Below are 22,767 nucleotides of genomic sequence, written 5' to 3' on the forward strand. Positions count from 1 at the left end.
CCGACAACCCATTCAAATCTGCAGACACCTGGCCCGATTTCCCTTGCCCCATTCCTTTATTATTCTGTGGGCTTGCTCTGCCCTGAGATTCCAGCTGAACAGGGAGAACTGCTAAAATCATTTGCAGCAGGAGTATAGTGCAGTTTGCCTTCCCGTTTCCCCTCGACACTGACAGCGTATAGCTGAAAACTGACAAAACACTGCACAAAAGCAATCTTGATGCTATTCATATTCATGATTGTGACAGGATTATTTTTGTATGGTGTTTTACTGATGTCCCTGTGCCCTTCCAACATGCTCACAAAACACACTGTGACACAAGCATGTGTATTATCACTTCAAGTATTCTTTGTTGTGTTTTACTAATCCACAAAAGTGTGGACCAGTACATCACTGCGCGCGCGCACGCACACACACACACACACACACCATGTGTGTGAGAGTCTGGAGAAGAGACACAAATCAGTCGAGGGAACTGAACTTTGTGGCAATGTTTACACACTCATTGCTCTGTCCAAAATCCAAAACAAAACATGGAAAATTCTGATTAGCAATAGCAATAGCAATAGCACTTACATTTATATACCGCTCTATAGCCGGAGCTCTCTAAGTGGTTTACAATGATTTAGCATATTGCCCCCCAACATTCTGGGTACTCATTTTACCGACCTCGGATGGAAGGCTGAGTCAACCTTGAGCCCCTGGTCAGGATCGAACTTGCAACCTTCTGGTTACAGGGTGGCAGTTTTACCACTGCGCCACCAGGGGCTCATTGCATTGGCAACTCTCCAGAAACCCCACAAAGTAATTCAGAATGCCACAATCCAGGGAGAATTCAGATAAGCGGAACTTCAGAAGCAACTCTATAGTTTCTAACAAGAGTCACTGAATGAGCTGATGGTTGACATAGACGCTTCTTGGGGATATTTGCATGCAGCAACCCACCTTCTGGAAAGCCACACCAGACTGGTGCAAAGAAACCACCTTTAAAACCCTTTATACATTTTAGGCCACAATCAGAATGAAGCATCCACAGTTCTGGATTTCAATCCACTCACCTCCCACAGAGGACCATGGTGAAATGGAGCCCATTCCATAAACAACTCCCCCCACCCCCATTGCCAAAGATGGGATCGCAAAGTGTTTGGACCTGGAACGGCCAACGATCTAAAAACCGACCTCCATGCTACGTCCAAATCTTCCTATTCTCCGTATGATGAACTTGAAGTTCACACAGGATCCGGACACAATTCATGACGCAATGGAATGGACATGCTCATTCATACTCAACCGCACGGTCAGTGTTGAGGAGCACATTTGACAGGCAGTCAAGCCATTTCTGGTTTCTCACCAGTGGAAAAGGCCCGGGTGCTTGCCGCAGACAAACACAGAAGACAACCTGAACGCTACCAAGCCTCCCCGCTGCCCCCGCGGCCCCTACCTTTTTAATGCAGCCATCTTGCAGGGCAGGATCCGGATCTGTTAGCATTTGCTAGAAGAAAGAGAGAGAAAGAATAAGTCAACTTGAGGCTCTGGTCAGCAATAGGATGTTGTAAATCATGTTCAGATTCAACAATGGTCAAGAGTTCAGATTTTGATTTGTACGCGTTATGGCAGGAAATGGACGGCTTTAAGCAGGGCAGACCAATTCCCGGGGGGTGGAGCGTCTCTCAGTGGCTGCTTGGCTTGATGGCTATAGGCTACCTCTAGGCTCAGAGGCTGAATACTACTTGCAGGGAGTAGCAATAGGAGAGAGGGCATGCCTTCACCTCTTGCCCGTGGGCTTCCCAGAGACATCTGGTGGGCCACTACGTGAAACAGGATGCTGGACTAGAAAGGCAGGCTGTTCTTATGTTCTTAAAATGGAACACTAGAAACATGGAATTGGAAGGGATCTTCGAGGTCATCTCGTCCAGCCCCCAGCTCAGTGCAGAAATCCGCAACAGTTTGCCTGACAGAAAATCACCCAGACCCTGTTTGGAAATCTGCAGCAAAAGAGAGCCCACCGCCGTGTGAGACTATCTCTTCAACAGCTCTTGCAGTCAGAAAGTGCCTCCTGATGTCTAACCTGAATCTGTTTAGGAACATAGGAAGCTGCCATAGACTGAGTCAGACCATCGGTCCATCTAGCTCAGTATTGTCTACACAGACTGGCAGCGGCTTCTCCAAGGTTGCAGGCAGGAATCTCTCTCAGCCCTGTCTTGGAGATGTGACCCCGGCTAACTTGGCAAAGAGGCACCTTTTAATGTGGTGATTCTCTTTATTGAGCAGGGGGAGAGTAACTGCCCTTATCCACCCCCAGCACAACATTCCTCCAGTGACTGTTGCTGGTGTCTGTCTTATGTTTCTTTTTAGATTGTGAGCCCTTTGGGGACAGGGATCTATCTTATTTATTTATTATTTCTCTGTGTAAACCGCCCTGAGCCATTTTTGGAAGGGTGGTATAGAAATTGAATTGATGATGATGATGATGATGATGATGATGATGATGATGTTGCCAGAGACGGAACTAGGAACTTTCTGCACGCAAGCAGGCAGGTGCTTTTCCCAGAGAGGCTCCACCCCCTAAGGGGAATCTCTTACAGTGCTCACATATAGTCTCCCATTCAAAGGTAAACCTGGGTGGACCCTGCTTAGCAAATATAGTCACCCATCCAAATGCAAACCCAAGCAAATCCTGCTTAGTAAATGAGCCAACTCACGCTTGCTGCCACAAGTCTGGCACTCCGCCCAGGGGTCCCTGTCAGACACAGGTACTTCCCTACACACAAGGGCATTCCACTCATTTCGTCGTCATCTTAATTGCACTCATTATTATGACCATCCTGCAACCAGACCTAAATATATGCCCTGTCTTCAGTTCCCTGCCTTTCCTTAATCACCCTCAATATTCTGTTTCCTTTCCAACACATTTGCACAGCTGTTTTCTGGGAACTCTCCGCAATGGTTCCAAGATGTCTTGCTGGAGTCGTAGTAACTAATTTGGAACTCGCTGTTGACTCGGGCGATTTTCTCCCCCCCCCTTTTTTTTTTTTGGTTTCCAACATGGGGCTCTGCACGCAACAGAAGCCCGACACGTTCTGCCCAATCAATGCGCCCGCGGAGGAGTCTGGCGTGTTTGCATGACCCAGCTTGGGGAAGGGCTGCCCAATTTCCTAAGTTCAAATATGTTGGCAGGCCCCGCTCCCAGCTCAGCTGTGGCAACAAAGTGTCAGATTTTAAATATGAAGGATTTCTGACCTCTCCGATGCTTTATGCGCCTTTTAATATACACCGAAAATTGTGGTTTTGGAAAGCCGTGGAAAGCAAACAGGAGCGAGAGGTGAGCGCCGGAGGAACAAAGCAAAGTGTGTCGGGAGAAGTCAGCACTCCGGGGCCGCATGCTAAATAGTTTCGCATGCCCCACTGCAAGCAGATGGGGCTGGGGTGGTGGAGCAGAACTAAGCTGGGGGGTCCAGGGGAAGGGCCGCCCTGTTGTGGCAGACTTGGCTGGCCGGCCCAATCGGGACATGCACGCATTTCGGAAGAGTGTGAAATCGCAGAGTCAGGCTTGCAGGGAAAATGCCCCCTTTGCATGCCGTTACTAGGAATAGTTACAGTCTGCTAAATGGGTTTCCCCAGAAAGATAAATATTGCATCAATAAGGTGGCCCCCTGTCCCCAAAGGGCTCGCAGTCTAAGAACAAACATAAGACAGACATTTCTAGACCTCCCTTCCACAAACGGCTCAGGGCGGTTTACGCAGAGAAATAATAAATAAATAAGGTGGCTCCCTGTCCCCAAAGGGCTCCCAATCTAGAAAGAAACATAAGATAAGACACCAGCAACCGTCACTGGAGGTCCTGTGCTGGGGGTGGAGAGGGCCAGTTGCTCTCCCCCTGCTAAACAGAAGAGAATCACCACTTTAAAAGGCATCTCTTTGCTCAATTAGCAGGAGTGGTAATGAAGGCTAGGGTGATTATGGGACTCACTTTGGAGTGAGAATAAAATGGTGTTGAGTGGGAGACTGTATGTGCCAGTCCTTGAGCTCCTTCGAGGAAGGTTGGGATATACACTACTATTAATATTTCTATTCCGCTTTTCAAGAAAAGTTCCCCAAGCAGTTTACATAGCTAGACAGAGGGATAAAATGGCTCCCTGTCCCCAAAGGGCTTACAGTCTAAAAAAAGACACACAAGAGAGACACCAGCGATAGCCACTGGAGGGATGCTGTGCTGGGGCTGGATAGGGCCAGTTGCTCTCCCCCTGCTAAATAGAAGAGAATCACCACTTTAAAAGGCGTCACTTAACCGAGCAAAGAGACGCGGCAGGGGTAATGCTTGTGCACCCTAATGCATGCGTTGTGCATTAGGACGCAAACACTGGTGGGTTTTTAAAATTCCCCTTCAGTGGCCCTCTCTTCTCAGTCCTTGAGCCAGGCCCACATGTTTGGGCCATAGGTACATGAATGTTCCTAGTGTTTTCTGGCAATGTCTACCACCCTAGAGATGGGAAAGAGGTGATAACGTTGTTGTACTGACAGCATTCTCTGGGTTATCACCCCTTCTTGATACAAATACAATGAATATTTATATCCCGCTTTTCAACAAAAGTTCCCAAAGAGGTTTGCATAGATATCTATCAATCCATCCATCAATCAAAATCAAATCAAATGGCTCCCTGTCCCCAAAGGGCTCACGATCTAAAAAGGGAACATAAGACAGACACCAGCAACAGCCACTGGAGGGATACTGTGCTGGGGATGGAGAGGGCCAGTTGCTCTCCCCCTGTTAAATAAAGAGAACCACCACTTTCAAACTGAGCCGCTTTACTCAGTTAGCAGTTATCCCTAAACAACCCCCACCCCAAGAAAAAAACATTAGAGTAAAATTGCAGTCATTTTTGCACAGAGGAGATGGTCAGTAACAATGAACAAATTATACTCTCTCCATGGAGTAATCTTTCCTGTCCATTTTCAATGCCATTCCTCTAACAGCATTGATACACAAAATAGTAGCTGGTGACCATCACTGCAGCCTGTGGCAGAGAATTCCACAGATTAACTATCCACTGTCTGAAAAAGTACTTCCTTTTTGTTGGCCCTAAATTTCCTGGCATTTTCTTGGGTTTGGAGATGTGTCACAATATAGAATTTGAACAATGTCATCATGGCGTCGAAAATTCCTGTTTCAAAACCCTTGCTCTTCTGGGAGAATGGGAGCAGACACTGATGCTAATCCCTGCTAACCTGGCAAAGAGGCACCTTTTAATGTGGTGATTCTCTTTATTGAGTAGGGGGAGAGTAACTGGCCCTCTCCACCCCCAGCACAGGAACCCCAGTGACTGTTGCTGGTGTGTGTCTTATGTTTCTTTTTCAATTGTGAGCCCTTTGGGGACAGGGAGCCATCTTATTTGTTTGTTATTTCCCTGTGTAAACCGCCCTGAGCCATTTCTGGAAGGGTAGGATAGAAATCAAATCAAATAAATAAATAATAAAAATAAATTTATCCAGTGCTATTTGAGATACCCCCCCAAGCTAGTTGAGATACCACTGTGATTTCCATCCACCCACCCATTACGCTTCTGCTATGTTTGTGTCCAAAAGCCGAGCAAGATGCCAGCAGATACCAAGCGCAGCATTTAGGGGCGTCTCTGCATGGCCAGATGCTTTGGGGCTGAAATGGTGTTCCAGGATCCTGCTTCCTGGAGCTGGGAAATTGGAAAGGTTTCATTCCTGGTGCTTTGGGGATGTGCATGACACTTCCCCACTTCCTATAACTAAACATGTCAAGAGATGCCATGTGAATCTTTTTGAAACACAGTTTACAAGCTGGTGTGCTCCATCTGCGTTGAGCCCTAATTTGATTACATTCCCCGGACCGATCACAATACGCTTATGTAAATAGTAATATTATCCACCATCACCCCTGCCCCCGTGCTCAGATAGATCAAAAAGAAATGACAATTTATCTATATGGAATCAAATCAAATAATATTTAATTTATGATTAAAACAATAATTTCCATCCTTTTAATGAAATTAAAACAAGGGCTTGCACCTTTGAAGGCATCAAAACCCTTTAGAAAAAGAACAGTTGTATATATTGGGCCAGACAGCTGCACTGCTATGCTCAAGGCTACACATCAGCTGGTGCAGCTCAGCTCTGGAGGTTTTTTCCGGTTTGGTTTCGCTTTCTCCCCGTTTGTGGACTGGGAAGCCTGGGAAGCATGCAGAGCAACAGCAGCTCGGAACATGTGCAGAGGGTCATCTTTGAGGAGGTACATTACATCTCCAGTTCAAGCAGTGAGGGCCACTATTTTTTAAGCAGGGGCCACTTGGGCAAAAACAGAACAAAACCAAAAAAACACCCCTCAGTTGGGGTACCACTTCTCCACTGTGCTGACCTCCTCACAGGAGCAGCCTTCCCTCTAATAGGGATCCCCAGATGTTGTTGACTACAGCTCCCAGAATCCCCAGCTGCAATCGCCTTTGGTCAGGAATTCTGGGAGCTGTAGTCAACAACATCTGGGGATCCCTGTTACAGAGAATATTGCACACACGACTGCACTTTTCTCAGTGCGGCAAAACAATGTTAAAAACTATTAAAACAGTAAGGTCATTCACACAATCAAAAACTGTGTTCTACCTGGGTTTTGGACCTGTGTGTACTCCCAATTTTTGATTGTGTGGAAGCAAGGTTAGATAGAGGAAAACCTGGGTAGAAGTGATTGTGTGGAAGCAAGGTAGGAGAAAAGGCTACCCAGGTTTCCCTCTAACCTTGCTTTCACACAATCACTTCTACCCAGGTTTTCCTCTAACCTTGCTTCCACACAATCAAAAATTGGGAGTACACACAGCTCCCAAACCCAGGTCGAACACAGTTTTCGATTGTGTGAATGACCTCAGTGTCTAATTAAAAGCCTGGGTGAACAAATGTGTCTTGACTGCCTTTTTCAAAGTTGCCAGAGATGGGGAGGCTCTTATTTCAACAGGGGGTGCACTCCAAAGTAAAGGGGCAGCAACAGAGAAGGCCCATCTCTGAGTAGCCACCAGACAAGCTGGTGGCAACTGCAGACAAACCTCTCCTGATGATCTCAGTGGGCGTTGGGGCGTGCATGGTGAAGAGGACATTCTTTTCTTCATCGTGATGGCACGTATTGCATGTTTACCCTCCCAGGAGCTCAGCTCAGGGTGGTTTAAGCAGCCCCTTCCTGCATTTTATTCTCACAGAAACCTCTAGGAGTCAGGTTGGCCTGGGAGATAGACGCCAACCCAAGATTACCCAGTGAGCTTCCTGGTAGAAATGGGACGGGAATCCAGGTCTCTGACATTATCAAGGACACCCCAATGGTGGGAATCTCTGATGGGATGGGAAGGAGGTGTTTGATCCAGGTGAGCCAACCCTTGATGTGGTTGACATTTGGACAGGTGAGGATGGACAGGCTTAATGTTTAAGCCAGGCTGCTATTCCTTCTGTTCAAACACCCGAATTCCTGCCCAGTGTCTCTTTTCTCCCCAGAGTACAGAGCCACCCTCTTCACCTCTTCACCCCCTGACAATCCTCAAACACAGCTGCAATTAATTGCCAGTTTTGTCTCAATGGGCTCTTGGCACCCTCCAGATATCGCAGGGGACACAACCATCAGCTGTGCTGTGAAATCTTCCCGGTGGGAGAAAGCTCAGCTGTGACGAGAAGGGAATCCGGATACATGGGTGGAGGGAGTCAGGACAGAACTCTGAGTGTGTCTCCGACCATTGCACATCACTTCCTGTGATCAACTACCAGCATCGGGGATGGCCATTGCTCAAAGGCAGATCATCTGCTTTGCATGCAGGAGGCCAGATGTTCAATCCCGGGCAGCATCTCCATCCACGTAGCGCTGGGAAAGACTCCTGCCAAGGGAGGCACTGCCAGTCAGTGTAGAGCAGGGTTTCTTAACCTCGAGCCCCCAGATGTCGATGGACTATAACTCCCATCATCCCCAGCCATGTCCATTGTGGCTGGGGATGATGGGAGTTGTAGTCCATTGACATCTGGGCGCCCAAGGTTAAGAAACCCTGGTGTAGACAACACCAAGCTAGATGGACCAAGGGTCTGACTCAGTATAAGGCAGCATCCTATGGGGATGTTCTCACAATGATCTGGCCAGGCGGGAAAGTGTGAATCTTAGATCGAAGCAGCACCTGTGCTCCTGGATTGTATGGTGAGAACCCAGAAATCTAGGGCTTGCATTAATGCCCAGCCCATAAAGAGTAGTGCATTATTATGTATTATATTACTGTTGGCATATTGTGTTTTTAATCTTGTTGTAATCTTTGTATGTTCTCTGTATGGCCTATGGATGTAATAAATTAATTGATTGATTGATTGATTGATTGATTGATTGATTGATTGATAGGGTAGTGCACGATGGGCAAGCCTTCATCTGGAATGGAAAGGCGCTAAAGCGGGGAGGTCCTCTTCCCCTCAGACAACCCTGTAGTCCAAGGGGACTCAAACCTGGGTCACCAAACGTGGATGGACTACAGATCCCTTGGCCCCAGCCACCGTTGGTTTGAGAATCCCTGGCCTTAGCACAGTCTTACAGCCATCAGTCAAAGTCGTGTTGTCGAAAAAGCAATTAATGCCAAATTGTAAGAATGAGGAAGAACACTGTTGCAAGAGAGGACATGCCTATTATGAACCTGCAACGTGGGATATCAAACCGCCAGGCTCTTTAAAAAGAAGTAAATAACCTCTCCCTTGACTTCTGTGATCCCATCTTGGGACAAATATCTGGAAGTTAAACACATCGTCTAAATGGGATCATTGGTAAGAAGTTCAATATGCAGAGGACTTAAGACTCTTGGCCAAGACAAACAGAAGACAAGGTACAGATTACCACTGAATGGCACGTTTCCCTTGCCAGGTAATCAGAGGCTGGTGATAGGAGGATGTTGAACACAATCTCCCAGTCTTCAGGGCCTGTTTGATTTGAGATGGCAATTCTTATCGGCCTCAGAAAGTCCCGTGGTTGAAAGCTGACGAAGTGCGCCGAAAAGTTAGTGGGGAAAGCCAAGAGGGGAACGATAGTTTGCGAGCTCATGGGCATACATTCCCATGTTTGCAAATACAGATTGAGTCACCTTTTATAGTGCAATGAATTACTAGAATTGGGTACCAGAATTACTAGAATTGGGTAGGAGTGCGCGCACACACAGACACAGTTATATATATTTATACATACACAATTATTATAATATTTAATTCATTTAGAAATTTGTCCTCCAGCTGGGAATTCAGATTCATTCACTTAAGTTTATACTTTATATTAAAAAACCCTCCCAAAACAGTATGTTTAAACGATCATTTAAAAAGGGAAGGCATTCAAGTGTAAGTGTGTGTGTGTGTGTGTGTGTGTGTGTGTGTGTGTGTGAGAGAGAGAGAGAGAGAGAGAGAGAGAGACCCATTCAGACATTATGTAGTACTAGTATACAGAAGTCTGTACATGTTTTTGTGTGAATGGATGCCCCTGTGTTTGTCTTAAAAGTCAACCCCACAAATGCATGGTGCAAATGTACTGTTGTGCTTGCATTCAGCACAATGCATGAATAACTGTACCTAGCAACATAAGAAGCTGCCTTCTTCTATAGCGTCAGGCCATTAGTCCAAACAGCCCAGGATTGTCTACACAGACTGGCAGCGGCTTCTCCCAGGTTGCAGGCAGGAATCTCTCTCTCAGCCCTAACTTGGAGATGCTGCCAGGGAGAGGAACTTGGAGCCTTCTGCATGCAAGCAGGCAGGTGCTCTTCCCAGAACAGCCACACCCCCTAAGGGGAATATCTTCCAGTGCTCACAGTTTGTCTCCCATTCAAATGCAAACCAGGGTAGACCCTGCTTAGCAAAGGGGGACAATTCATGCTTGCTACCACAAGACCAGCTCTCCTCCCAAGTGCACACACTATATGCTTGTTATAAACAGCGCTGGACATAATGTGTGAAACAGGCTTTGGGATTACAGCATTCTTTTTAGGAAGAAAAAGAGAATCCAGGTACAGGAGGCGCTTACTAGCTGCTTCCCTCGTACACACAAAGGAATCTTAGGTAGATTTAACTGAAGGTTTATTCAACATCAACTCCATTTTCTACTTCTACTTCCCCTCGCTTTTTCTTTCTGACCCCTTGCCCCCCGCTACAGGATCCCCACTGCGACAAATGTCGAAACTAAATACAAAAGAGTACTGGATAGGATACAACAGCTCCCAAATCCAGGATACAAATAGGAAGTGTGCTGCTGTATTTGTGTTCAGCCGAATCTGTGCTCAGCTGTAGCCTTGCACAAAATAATACACTTTTGTATTTTCAAATAAATAATAAATATTAACTATTTCTTGTTTACACAGCCAGACAGGTGTTATTGACTGGTTTGTTTTATCCAGACATTGAGTCCTTCCCAAGGACCTGGGATGGCTGGATTTTGTTATCAATGTTGTTGTTATTATCGCTATTGTTGCAAAATATAGGCTGTTCCCAGTAAAGCTGCTTTTTGTAATTGACTGATGGTGATTTCTGTGGCCCCGATGGTGTTGAGGTGCTCTTCAGGTTGTTTTGGAATTGCACCTAGGGGGCCAATTACTACCGGGATATGGTGAGATGTAACTCTAAATATTTATTATTGTTGTTGTTGTTGTTTACACAGTCAGACAGGTGTCATTTACTGGTTTGTTTTATCCAGACATCGAGTCCTTCCCAAGGACCTGGGATGGCTGAATTTTATTATCAGTATTGTTGCTGTTATTATTATAGATATCGTTGCAGAATATTGTTTATTTATTTATCATCATCATCATTATTATTATTATTATTATTATTATTATTATTATTTACACTTTTGCATTTTCAAATAAATAAATAAATATTAATCATCATCATCGCCATCCTCAGGCAAAATGAAAATTATATTTTTGGGAGAGTTGGGGGAGAGGAAGCTGCTTCTTAACGTTTGGAATCAGAAGCACAATGTAATAAAGCAAAGCAAGCCATAAATTAGGTGGGCCGATTTTACTTGTGTATATATATGATCCATCTGCTTGTTTCATGAAAGCCTCTTTAGCTCTCCAACTGACCTCTGTATTGACAAAGTGACAAAAAGGAATGGCCACCTCCTCTGGTTTGGATATTGATGAGATGATCCTTCATAATCATAAGTAAATGAGAACTGCTGAAATATCTTCTGCAGTGACAATGCTGACATACAGGCTCCCATTTCATGGAGGAAAGGGCTATCAACCGCTACTAGTTGGAGGGCCACCTCCAGCCTCCAAGGCAGGATGCCTCTGAGTACCAGTTGCAGGGGAGCAACAGCAGGAGGGAGGGCATGCCCCTTTCAACTCCTGCCTGTGGTCTTCTTGGAGGCATCTGGTGGGCCACTGTGTGAAACAGGATGCTGGACTAGATGGGCCTCCTTGGGCCCGATCCAGCAGGGCTGTTGACTAATCACTGTATGGCACTTGGAGTCAGATCTGGCTCTGGGTTCTGGGGCCCTTGGAAAACTGCCTTCCATGGGCCCCCTCAAATGATACAGACCAGACCAAGATTGCAGGCAGGAACCTTTCCCAGCCCTACCTGGAGATGCTGCCAGGGATTGAACCGGGGACCTTCTGCATGCAAAGCAGATGCTCTTCCACTGAGCTGCAGATGCTCCTGGAGAAGATCTGAAACTCCCAAACTGAGTCACACCCTTGGTCTGTCTAGCTCAGTACTGTCTGCACCAGGCCTGCTCAACTTAGGCCGCCCAGCTGTTTTTGGACTGCAACTCCCATCATCCCCAGCCACAGTGGCCAATAGCCAGGGATTATGGGAGTTGTAGACCAACATCTGCAGGAGGGCCGAAGCTAAGCAGCCCTGGTCTACTCTGGCTGGCAGCATCTCTCCAAGGATGCAGGCCAGAGTCTTTCCCAGCCCTACCTGGACTGAAGGAACTGAACTTAGGACCTTCAGCATGATAAGCAGTTGCTCTATCACTGAGCTATGGCCCTATCCCCTAAGGGGAATATCTTACAGCATTTACATGCAATCTCCCATCCCAATGCAAACCAAGGCAGACCTTGCTTAGCAAGGGGGACAACTCATGCTTCCTACCACAAGACCTCTTCCCCATGTGAATAAACCATCTGAGAAAACCCTCTCTTTCTCCTTGGGAGCAATGCAACATTCTCTTTGAATCTCAGACTCTCTTTTGGAGGAAGTCATAAATGCACAGTTTCCTCCTTCGGAAAAACACTGGTGAGCCCTCAAAATACTAGCGTAGTGACGAGGGAAATTTCTCCATGGGCCTCCTCACACTCTCGTTCAACTTGAATTTGGGCCATTCGGAACATAGGAAGCTGCCATATACTGAGTCAGACCCTTGGTCCATCTAGTTCAGCATTGTCTACCCTGACTGGCAGTGGCTTCTCCAAGGTTGCAGGCAGGAGTCTCTCTCAGCCCTATCTTGGAGATGCTGCCAGGGAGGGAACTGGGAACCTCCCATCCCTACAAAGATATCTGAAGTATTTCCACAGCCCTTAGGTGCAAAGGCTGTTTTCTAGCTTCCCTTACTCTGGACGGTTTCAGGATATAATGCTCCAAGTTCCCTCCCTGGCAGCATCTCCAAGATAGGGTTGAGAGAGACTCCTGCCTGCAACTTTGGAGAAGCTGCTGCCAATCTGTGCAGGCAATATTGAGTTAGATGGGCCAAGGGTCTGATTTGGCATAAGTCTCTGTCCCTGCGCCACTGTTTCCCAGTGTTATGGAGAAGGGGCTCTCTGATCCTGCCTCAGAAGTCAGCTGCCTAACTGGCAAAGAGACGGAAACCCACACACACAGAACAGCAGCCTTTTAAATGCTGTTGGTGTCCAGAGGGAGGTGGGTTATTTTTCCTTCACTGTCTGGGAACATAACCCTGCCTGGTACCCTGACAGAAAGGATGGGATATGTCAGTTTGATACCCACCAGCCCCTGAGCCAACTGTCACTTTAACATGACAAGGTCTAAGTCCGCCCGTGTGAGAGACTGAGAAAAATGACCCCCATTAATGTTAGAGAAGGAAGCAGAGTTGCATCCTGAGAGGTTCTCAGCGTCTGTCATGTTGAGACATCCCAGCAAGGTGAAGGGGGAAAAAGAGAAGATCCGTACTTGATACTTATTATGACTAAAATGCCTCTTTGTGTCTCTTACAGTGCAGTTCTGGCTCTATACTCAATTCCGACTCGAGTGGGGATAAGCCCGAGCGAACGCAGGACGGCTTACTTCCTGGTAAGGCTGCGTGGAATCAGGCTTAGAATTGCAGCCGTAATCCCATTTGAAAAATCAAAATTATTAAAGGCTTAGGTGAAGTTATTTACATTACACACACCCCCACCTACCACAATCTGTCTAATTTTGGGTGCAATTTGTTCTAGAGGCAAATGGCGGCATTGTTTCGCCACCACATGGTTAAAAAGGGTTTGCAACTCAAAAACAGGATGCCCAAAAAAAGGAAGGGGAAAAAAGCAGGAGAGATGGTTCCTGTGGGTAATGGTTTCGTACGGGGGAAACAATGGGGGGAATTAAACCAACCCCCATTTCTTCCTTTCTTCTGAAGCAATAGCGGGCCATTGATATTCACACCGGAGAAAGGTTAACACAACAATGCTGTGGATTAACATTCGTCATAAGCGTTTAATCACTTTCCTATTTTAAAAAGTGCAGAATGTTGTTTTATTGGAACAGATCGGGGGTGCCAGGTGAGTTCACTTTTCTAAGCTGCTGAAACAATCTCGAGCACAATTTGATAATATTATGCTTGGAATGATAATATTATGTTTGGAAAGCCCCAATATTTCATTTCATCTGCCAGACGATGGAGAGTGGGTGGCAGTTCTGTGGCTTCCCCCCAAACCAAGATAGGAATTCCAAGAGACCAGGCTGTACTCGGGTTCCATTTGCCTTCCATGGGATGGCAAGGCCTTCCATGGGTAGGGATCCGCTTGGAGTTGTTTAAAACACACACACACACACACACACGCACACACACACACACACACACACACACACACACACACATTGCAGTTAGTCCTGATCTTTAAGATACCATAGAAACATAGGATGCTGCCTTCTACCGAGTCGGACCCTTGGTCCATCTAGCTCAGAATTGTCTACACAAAGACTGGCATGCCTCCTCCAAGGTTGCAGGCAGGAGTCTCTCTCAGATGCTGCCAGGGAGGGAACTTGGAGCCTCCCACATGGAAACATGCAGGTGTTCTTCCCGAAGCGGATCCATCCCCTAAGGGGAAAGTCTGATGGTGCTCGCACATGGAGTCTCCCATTCAAATGCAAACCAGAGTGGACCCTACTTTGCAAAGGGGATAATTTATGTCTGCTACCATAGTATAATCAAGATGCTGTTTATAACCACATGATGCAGAATCACACTGGTTCACACGGTAGAATCCAGAGGCAAGAGTTGTGGTCGGCAAGGACAAAACAGTGAAGTTGAATCAGGAATAGTAACAGTTCAGAGAGACAGAAATTATTTAGAGAGAGGGGGTGGTTCAGTTTTGGTTTTGTTTGAACCACCCCCTGGTTCGGTTTGGATTAGAACCTGTAGCCCGAACCTGATGGCTGGTTCGGTTCGAATTCGAACCTCCAAACCACCCTGGTTCAGATTCGAACCAGTTCGCACATCCCTATAGTCCAGCACTCTAACCACGATACCACACTGGCTCCAGCTTCCCTGGAGCAGAAGGAAGGACTGCTAATATAACCAGTTTATCAATCCATCGCAGAAGAGACATTTTCAGAATCAGGAGAACCAGAAGCAAGAGCAAATTATATAGACTGCAACCTGCTTCACACTTCAGCCTGTCTTCTTTTCCTTGAAGGGAGCCTCTGCTTGAAGAGTGAATTTCAGGACACCGTGCTGTAGGATCCAGATGAACGGGTTGGGGCATGCAAGAACAAGGCAGTGGAGTAGAATCAGGAATATTAATGGTTTAATGAAAGTAGGTATTGTTTACGGGGAGGCAAATGCAGACTGCTGTCTGTACTCTTGCTGCTGGCTGTGTTGTTAGCCCCACCTCTACTCCAGGATGGGACTAAAAGTAACTGAAGCACCATTCAAAAGCTGGCCTGGATCGAGGAATGGATCCACCAAATATACCACACAGGTGCCACATTCTTTGACCCGCTTTCCCTGCTGAGCTCAGCGAGGCATAATCACAACCAAGTGACCCAAATCCAGCCCAAGAGAATGAGGCTGAGCCGTGTACAAGATCCTACTGGCCGGTGTGAAATGGGCTAATAATTCCTCCACCTGTCTGTAACTTTGCTTAAAATCAATATCCTTGAAAGTTTTCTTCTCTCTCTCCTTTGAAAATACCCTGAGATCTGTTTTACCACCTGGAAAGTTTACTTCCCCTGTCTTGATTCCAAGTGCCGCTCTGATCAGGGGCGTAGCAAGGTTGGAGTGGGCCCAGAGACAAGATTTTAAAATGCCTCCCCCCCCCAAAGCTCAGCTCATGAAGTAAAGAAATCTTAAATGAGGCTGAATAGTGGTAACAAAAAGCATAGGAAAATCTATCTATCTATCTATCTATCTATCTATCTATCTATCTATCTATCTATCTATCTATCCTATGTGCCACAACAGAACATCATCCTAAATTATTATTTTTTAAGGTTTTGTCAATTGTGGACGATGCAAGTCATTTAATGGTACTAGAGAAAGACATGCTGTTCTGGTAGCTCCAGGTCTTAACACTCACATCAATTTCGGAGGATGAATACAACTGAAGGAAGCCCGGGCAGGTGCAAGTCATGTGACTTGCCTCTGGGGTCCCCCCAAGGCAGTGGGCCCCCAGACAACTGTCTCCCCTTGCCCTATTATAGTTACACCCCTGGCTCTGATGTATCTATGTATGTATGTAATTTGTATTCAAGCCCCACCTTTTTTATTAAGTTACACTCCATGTGGACTACAGCCATTAAAACCACCACTAATTCGAACAGCAGCAACAAAAAACTGAGGTTATACTAGAATAAATTGTGACAATAGAATACAGAAGAGTGAAATAGCTTCCTTATGGGTTTAGGACTTTAAAAAAAAAACAACAACCTTGAAAGATGATAGCCAAGCTAGAGAACATAGCAGGGTTTCTACATTTATTAACTGAATAGCGGAAATTAATTCCTTTATGAAATTGATTAAGTACTTCTTTGCATGAAACACATGATGGTTATAAATTGAACCTCCATTTCCAGGGGTAGTACAACATCCAAATTAGGGGTTTGCACATTGATTCAAATTTGAATTGATTAGATTTGAATTGGAGTGATTCGAATTGAATCTAATCACCTGTTAAAAGGGGAATTTGATTCAAATTCAAGTTGAATTTTTGAAATTTGATTCAAATTTAATTCTTTGGCACCTTTAAAAAGCTATCCAGGCCCCCTGATTGGTTAAAAAAGGCACAAAAATAGAGTCAAATGTATTTGAATTCTATTTGAATTTGATTCAAATTTTTGAACCAGATTCAAATTTGATTAAAATTAGAAATGAATTTTCAAAATGTGTTTCAAATTCAAAATGAATTGAAATCTTATTTTCATTCACATCTCTAATCCAAATACCAGACATTGGGGAAAACAAAACAATCAGGGATTTGCATCCTGATCTAACAAACAAGCAATGTTTGAAAATCTTAACTGAAGTCCAGTTGTCTCAGCTTGCTAGCACATTCATTCAAAATAAACCAATCTGAAATATCCCCTGTCTGGACACTCACAATATTGGAAAAGCAACAAAATGTCTGTGGTTCTACTAAGCTCTCTGAATGCAACTTTTGCAGAAAGTCCAACACTGAGTATTTATTGCAAGGCCTTTCTGACTTTGCTTCCTTTTATTATGCCAAAAGGAACATTGATGGTAAGAGATGCCTCCCTCTGCTTTGAATTGCCAAAAGGCACTTCTGTTTATGTCTTAAAACTATGACCAATATTTCACGGACACCACAAATGTTCATAACACCGCCAGATGCTGGAAAGGAAATTTCTTTATGCTGTTGAAGAGGGCTTATTAAAGTACATTTTTGGATCAAGGCATCCAAAGTAAATAATCATTTATCTGAATGCAGCCAAATTCTCTGAATGGCCAGAAAATCTGGATACTCCACCAAGGAAACTCTTGCTAATATAAAACTCACAGCAAAATAGAGTACTTGTGAATTTGGCGGCACTCCAGCTCCATAGCCCAAATCTTTGCCGACAGCAGCAATGGAAAGCAAACCCATATAAAGGCAATGTTTTCTCTAAGCCCCTTCAATAGTGCTGAACCAAAATGGGGGGGGGGGCAAGTTCATGAAAATAATCAGAAGCTGAAGACAATTTTTCAGAGAATAGGAACATAGGAAGCTGCCTTCTACGGAGTCAGACCCTTGGTCCATCTAGCTCAAGATTGTCTACAAGCAGGGATTCTCAACGTTGGGTCCTCAGAAGTTATTGGACTTCAGCTCCCATAATTCCCAACCAAAGGCGACTGGGGTTGGGGATTATGGGAGTTGAAGTCCAATAACATCTGGGGACCCAACGTTGAGAATCCCTGGTCAACACAGACTGGCAGCGGCTTCTCTAAGGTTACAGGCAGGTTCCGTCTCAGCCCCATCTGGAGATGCTGCCAGGGAGGTAACCTTGGGCCTTCTGCATGCAAGCAGGCAGATGATCTTCCCAGAACAGCCTCATCATCTTACAGCACTCACATGTAGCCTCCCATCCGAATGCAAACCAGGGCAGGCCCTGCTTAGCAAAGGGGGCAATTCATGCTCGCCACCACAAGCCCAGCTTTCCTCCCTCAGACCAGCTCTCACAGACCAAACTACAAAAGCTCTCACCAGACCATACGGCAAAAGGGCTGATAAACTGTTTGGGTCTTAGAGTGTTTCCTGATTGGCTAGGATCATGGTTGTGTTTATAATGATACTGAGAAATACTGAGCAAGATGGACCAATCTGACTCAGTATAAGGCAGTTTCCCGTGTCCCGATGTTCCACCCCAGTCTTAGGAACATAGGAACATAGGAAGCTGCCATACACTGAGTCAGACCACTGGTCCATCTAGCTCAGCATTGTCTACACAGACTGGCAGTGGCTTCTCCAAGGTTGCAGGCAGAAGTCTCTCTCTGCCCTATCTTGGAGATGCTGCCAGGGAGGGAACTTGGAACCTTCTGCTCTTCCCAGAGCGGCTCCATCCGCTGCGGGGAATATCTTGCAGTGCTCACACTTCTAGTCTCCCATTCATATGCAACCAAGGCAGACTCTGCTTAGCTAAGGGGACAGGTCATGCTTGCTACCACAAGACCAGCTCTCCTCTGTCTTCAGGACAGATGCACGGCAGACTTTGAGAGCTGCTCTGCTTCTCCCCTGGCATCACTGCTCGCACATTTATTCAAGCAGCTCCGTGTCATATTTATACCCCTATATACTTTAGACAATCTTGTTCAATTATGAATGGATTGGATTGCTTCATATATATATTTCAGTAATATTAAATCCTTTACCCTTATGCCATTTAATTGTCTTTGGTGACAGGCCCAGCATCCATCACGGCTCCTGCTGTCCCCCTTAGCCCAAAGATAAACCATCCAGAGGGTAATAAACGTCAAGCTGTGATTATTGATGCTTTCATGGAAATTGATTATCTATTTGAGAGACATCGGCCGGTGATATACGGCCGTCTCTTTGAGTTCACACCAGCTCCTTGGAAAGAGAAAGACTTTGATTGGATTTTTCTATTAATTCAGATATTTCATTTCATTTCACAAAGGTGGTTTCAGGCATCCTGGTAGATAAGGTAACATAGGAACCATATCTTAAGAAATAAGCAAAGTGTGCCTTTCTGGGCATTTGTGTGCATCAGCTTGCATTCTTATAAAAGGAGGGCATGCATTCTTGACAGTTAAAATGGCCTTGTGTACAATGCCCATAAAGCCACCTAATGGCACAGTGGGGAAGTAACTTGCCTAGGGAGCAAGAGGTTGCCGGTTCGAATCCCTGCTGGGATGTTTCCCAGACTAACACCTATATCGGGCAGCAGCGATATAAAAAGATGCTGAAAGGCATCATCTCATACTGCGCGGGAGGAGGCAATGGTCAACCCCTCCTGTATTCTACCAAAGACAACCAAATGCCCAGAAAGGCCGCCAGGAGTCGGCATCGACTCGACTGCACAACCTTTACAATGCCACAACTTTACAATGCCACTAAAGGTCTGATGTAAGAAGCATCTCCTCTTTACAGCATGAGCCAATGTGATTTTACTTAGGAGTAAGTCCCACAGAGTTACAACAAGATAATACACACTCTGAACACTCAAAAATGCTATACAAATGTTCATTGTTAATTCTGTTGGCCATATTCCCCAGTATGCATGTCTAGAATTGCAACCTCTAAAGGAACATAGGAAGCTGCTGTATACTGAGTCAGGCCCTTGGTCCATCTAGCTCAGTATTGTCTGCACTGACTGGCAGCAGCCTCTCCAAGGTTTCAGGTATGGCGCTTTCCCAGACCTCCCTGGAGGTGGCAGGGACTGAACCTGGAGATGCCAGGGACTGAACCTGGGACCTTATACATGGAAGGCAGATGCTCAACCACTGAGCTACGGATTAGGAACATAGGGAGCTGCCATATACTGAGTCAGACCATTGGTCTATCTAGCTCAGGATTGTCTGCACAGACTGGCAGCGTCTTCTCCAAGGTTGCAGGCAGGAGTCTCTCTCAGCCCTATCTTGGAGATGCCAGGGGCAGAAATTTGAACCTTCTTGCTCTTCCCAGAGCAGCTCCATCCCATAAGGGGAATAACTTACAGTGCTTACATGTGGTATTCCATTCAAATGCAACCAGGGCAGACCCTGCTTAGCTAAGGGGACAAGTCATGCTTGCTACCAGAAGACGAGACCTCCTCCTTCTAGTGAAGCTGCCTTACCCAAAGTCAGAACCTTTAGAAGTCCATCTAGCTCAGTAGTTTCTGCAGCATCTCTTCAAGGTTTCAGGCAGGGGTCATTCCCCAGGCCTACCTGGAGATGCTGCTAGGGAGTTCCCATCTGTAAAAGTCATGCTCTGCCACTGAGCTATGGCCCCTCTCCATCATGGGTATTTGCAACATCTGCAACCATGGGGAAATGTGGATATTTGCAGCGAACCATCACTGTAGGGTAGAAACACTAAATCCTTCCTGGACGTGCTACTGCTGATCCGACGGAAGAATCATGGCACTTGGTAAGGATTCCAGAACTTGGGGGACATTGTTTGAAGGCGATGGAATAATTGCATTTGAACACTGTTCCTATCAAGCTTCAGGAGCAGCAATGTTTTGAACGCCTTCCCCAGTTGGGAAATCCAAAGTCTTGCTGGGCTGCATCACTAAAGCTGGAATGAATCTTTCTCCGTACAAAACCCTGTCCATTGAAAACTATCACATCTGCGTACATAAACAGTACATATCCAACAGCATATCGAGAGGATCTTTTTTAGATTGTGAGCCCTTTGGGGACAGGGATCCATTTTATCTTATTTATTATTTCTCTGCGTAAACCGCCCTGAGCCATTGTTGGAAGGGTGGTATAGAAATTGACTTATTATTATTATTTCTTGTTTACACAGTCAGGCAGGTGTTATTGGCTGGTTTGTTTTATCCAGACATCGAGTCCTTCCCAAGGACCTGGGATGGCTGGATTTTATTGTCAGTTGTTATAGATCTCGTCGCAGAATATAGGCAGTTCCCAGTAAAGCTGCTTTTTGTAATTGGCAGATGGTGATTTCTGTGGCCCCGATGGTGTTGTGAGGTAGGCTAGGATGAGAGCGAAGCAACTGGCCCAAAGCCACCCAGGGAATCTCATGGCTGAATGGGGATTGGAACTTTGGACTCCCCGTTCGTAGTCCAACTGGCTCAGGCTTATATCGGATCGAGCTAGTTTGGATCTCACCTAATTTCACCATGCCATTTGCGGGGGGGGGGGGGCAGCAAAAAATGGAGTGGGGGGAGCCTATTTAGCATTGACCCCAGACGTTTCCTTTCCCTGAAGCCCCCCTTTGAACACTACTGTGCGATCAAAAGAGGCAGTGGCCAAAGAGAGAGGCAAGCCAGCCCGGCGGCCGTTTCCTGACGTGGCCAGCCTTCTGGCTTTCTTCCCCCTGATAGTCCCACCAGGACCTCCATTTCCTGATAAACCTGAATTCCTGCCGCACAATCCAAACACATTAAGGGCTCGCCTTCCACCTGCCTGTCCTCTGCTCAGCTCCGTACAGATGGCTTGCGCCTCCCTGTCCTTGAAGCACAGCAGATCTCGGTCCTTGCCGCCCGGCGGGATGGAGCCCTCTTTAGCCGATCTTGACAATGCATCCGTGATGTTAAAAACGGCTTACACCTTGGCAATCCATCTCTCTCTCGAGAGAGAAAACGCAAGCCAAGACTGGCCTGAAGTCCAGTACATGGTTTGGGGAGGGGGGACTGAAACAAAACCTCCCCCCCCCCGCAAGTTTGGGATGCTTTCACAAAAGGCCACAGATGTTCTTTGCAAGCTCTAATGCAGGCGAAGGCCACCTTGGCTCTCCAGCTCTTGGTGAACTACAACTCCCATCATCTCCAGCTGGGGGATGATGGGAATTGCCGTAAAGCAGCAGCTGCATGGCCTTCTCCTGCTGTAATGCATGCACTATTTCCCTATAAGAAACTGAGACGGCAGCTGCAGGATCTGACTAGTTCGGGGTCCAGTTTTCAGCGATCGCCAAATCAATCGCTTTGGGAAGCCCCCTAAATAGTGCATGAAGGAAATACCCTTCCCTCGCTTGTGCTCCCCCAGCAAATGTTACGCAGTGGTATACTGCCTCTGAACATGGAGGCTCTGCATAGCCATCATAACTCATAGCCACTGACAGAGCTTCCCTTCTGCTCATTTCTTTAATCCATGTGTGTGTGTGTGTGTGTGTGTGTGTGTGTTTCTCCACAGAACCAAAGTGGGTCAGAGAACTTATAAGAAAATGATTAAGATACGATCATCATAAAAACAGCACAAAACGCACAGAAGCAAGAAACCACTAAAAAGCAGCAACAAAAATTCAGGGGGTGTGGGGGAAAGGCCTGCTGAAATACAATGGGTGGCAGAGAGTTCCCAAGGAAAAATCTCTGAAATTTCTCCTTGAGAGTCACTCTGAAATTCAGAGAGCATTTACACTTTGGAGAAATGTCTCCACATCACTTCATACGGACATAAAATGGCGTGGCAAGGAGGTGATAAAAACTTTGGTGGGCTACGATGAAACCTCCGATTGCCCATTTGTTTCTTTGAAACGGAAACTGGAAATTGAATTATTATTATTATTATTTTATTTATTTTTACATTTATATCCCACTCTTCCTCCAAGGAGCCCAGAGCGGTATACTACATACTTGAGTTTCTCTTTCACAACAACCCTGTGAAGTAGGCTAGGCTGAGAGAGAAGCGACTGGCCCAGAGTCACCCAGCTAGTATCGTGGCTGAATGGGGATTTGAACTCGGGTCTCCCCAGTCCTAGTCCCGCACTCTAACCACTACACCACGCTGGCTCACCTATCAAACAAAGTTGACTCTAGCCTGTTCTGCATCCGCCCTGTTCCAGATCATACATGAATATTCCCTAGCAGCATCTCTCTCGCTAGAAAACAACACTTCCACGTTGAGTCATTATTCCCCCCAAAGGTCCCATGGGCCTGCAAGGTAGATACTCATGCTAACCATGTCGCTATGGCTGCTTTATAAAA

The 22,767-nt window shown here is 46.0% G+C and overlaps 1 protein-coding gene across 1 annotated transcript in view; it reads right to left on the bottom strand.

Moving 5' to 3' along the window:
• The window catches only part of PRDM16 (PR/SET domain 16), a 516,952-nt gene that overhangs the window by 236,017 nt on the left and 258,168 nt on the right, over window positions 1–22,767 (bottom strand). The window contains exon 3 of the mRNA XM_053281292.1: window positions 1,442–1,492. Within this exon, the coding sequence (XP_053137267.1) occupies window positions 1,442–1,492 (51 nt within the window). The remainder of the gene's footprint in view (window positions 1–1,441; window positions 1,493–22,767) is intronic.

This window comes from Hemicordylus capensis, chromosome 16, assembly GCF_027244095.1.
Source record: "Hemicordylus capensis ecotype Gifberg chromosome 16, rHemCap1.1.pri, whole genome shotgun sequence".
Taxonomy (NCBI): Eukaryota; Metazoa; Chordata; class Lepidosauria; order Squamata; family Cordylidae; genus Hemicordylus; species Hemicordylus capensis.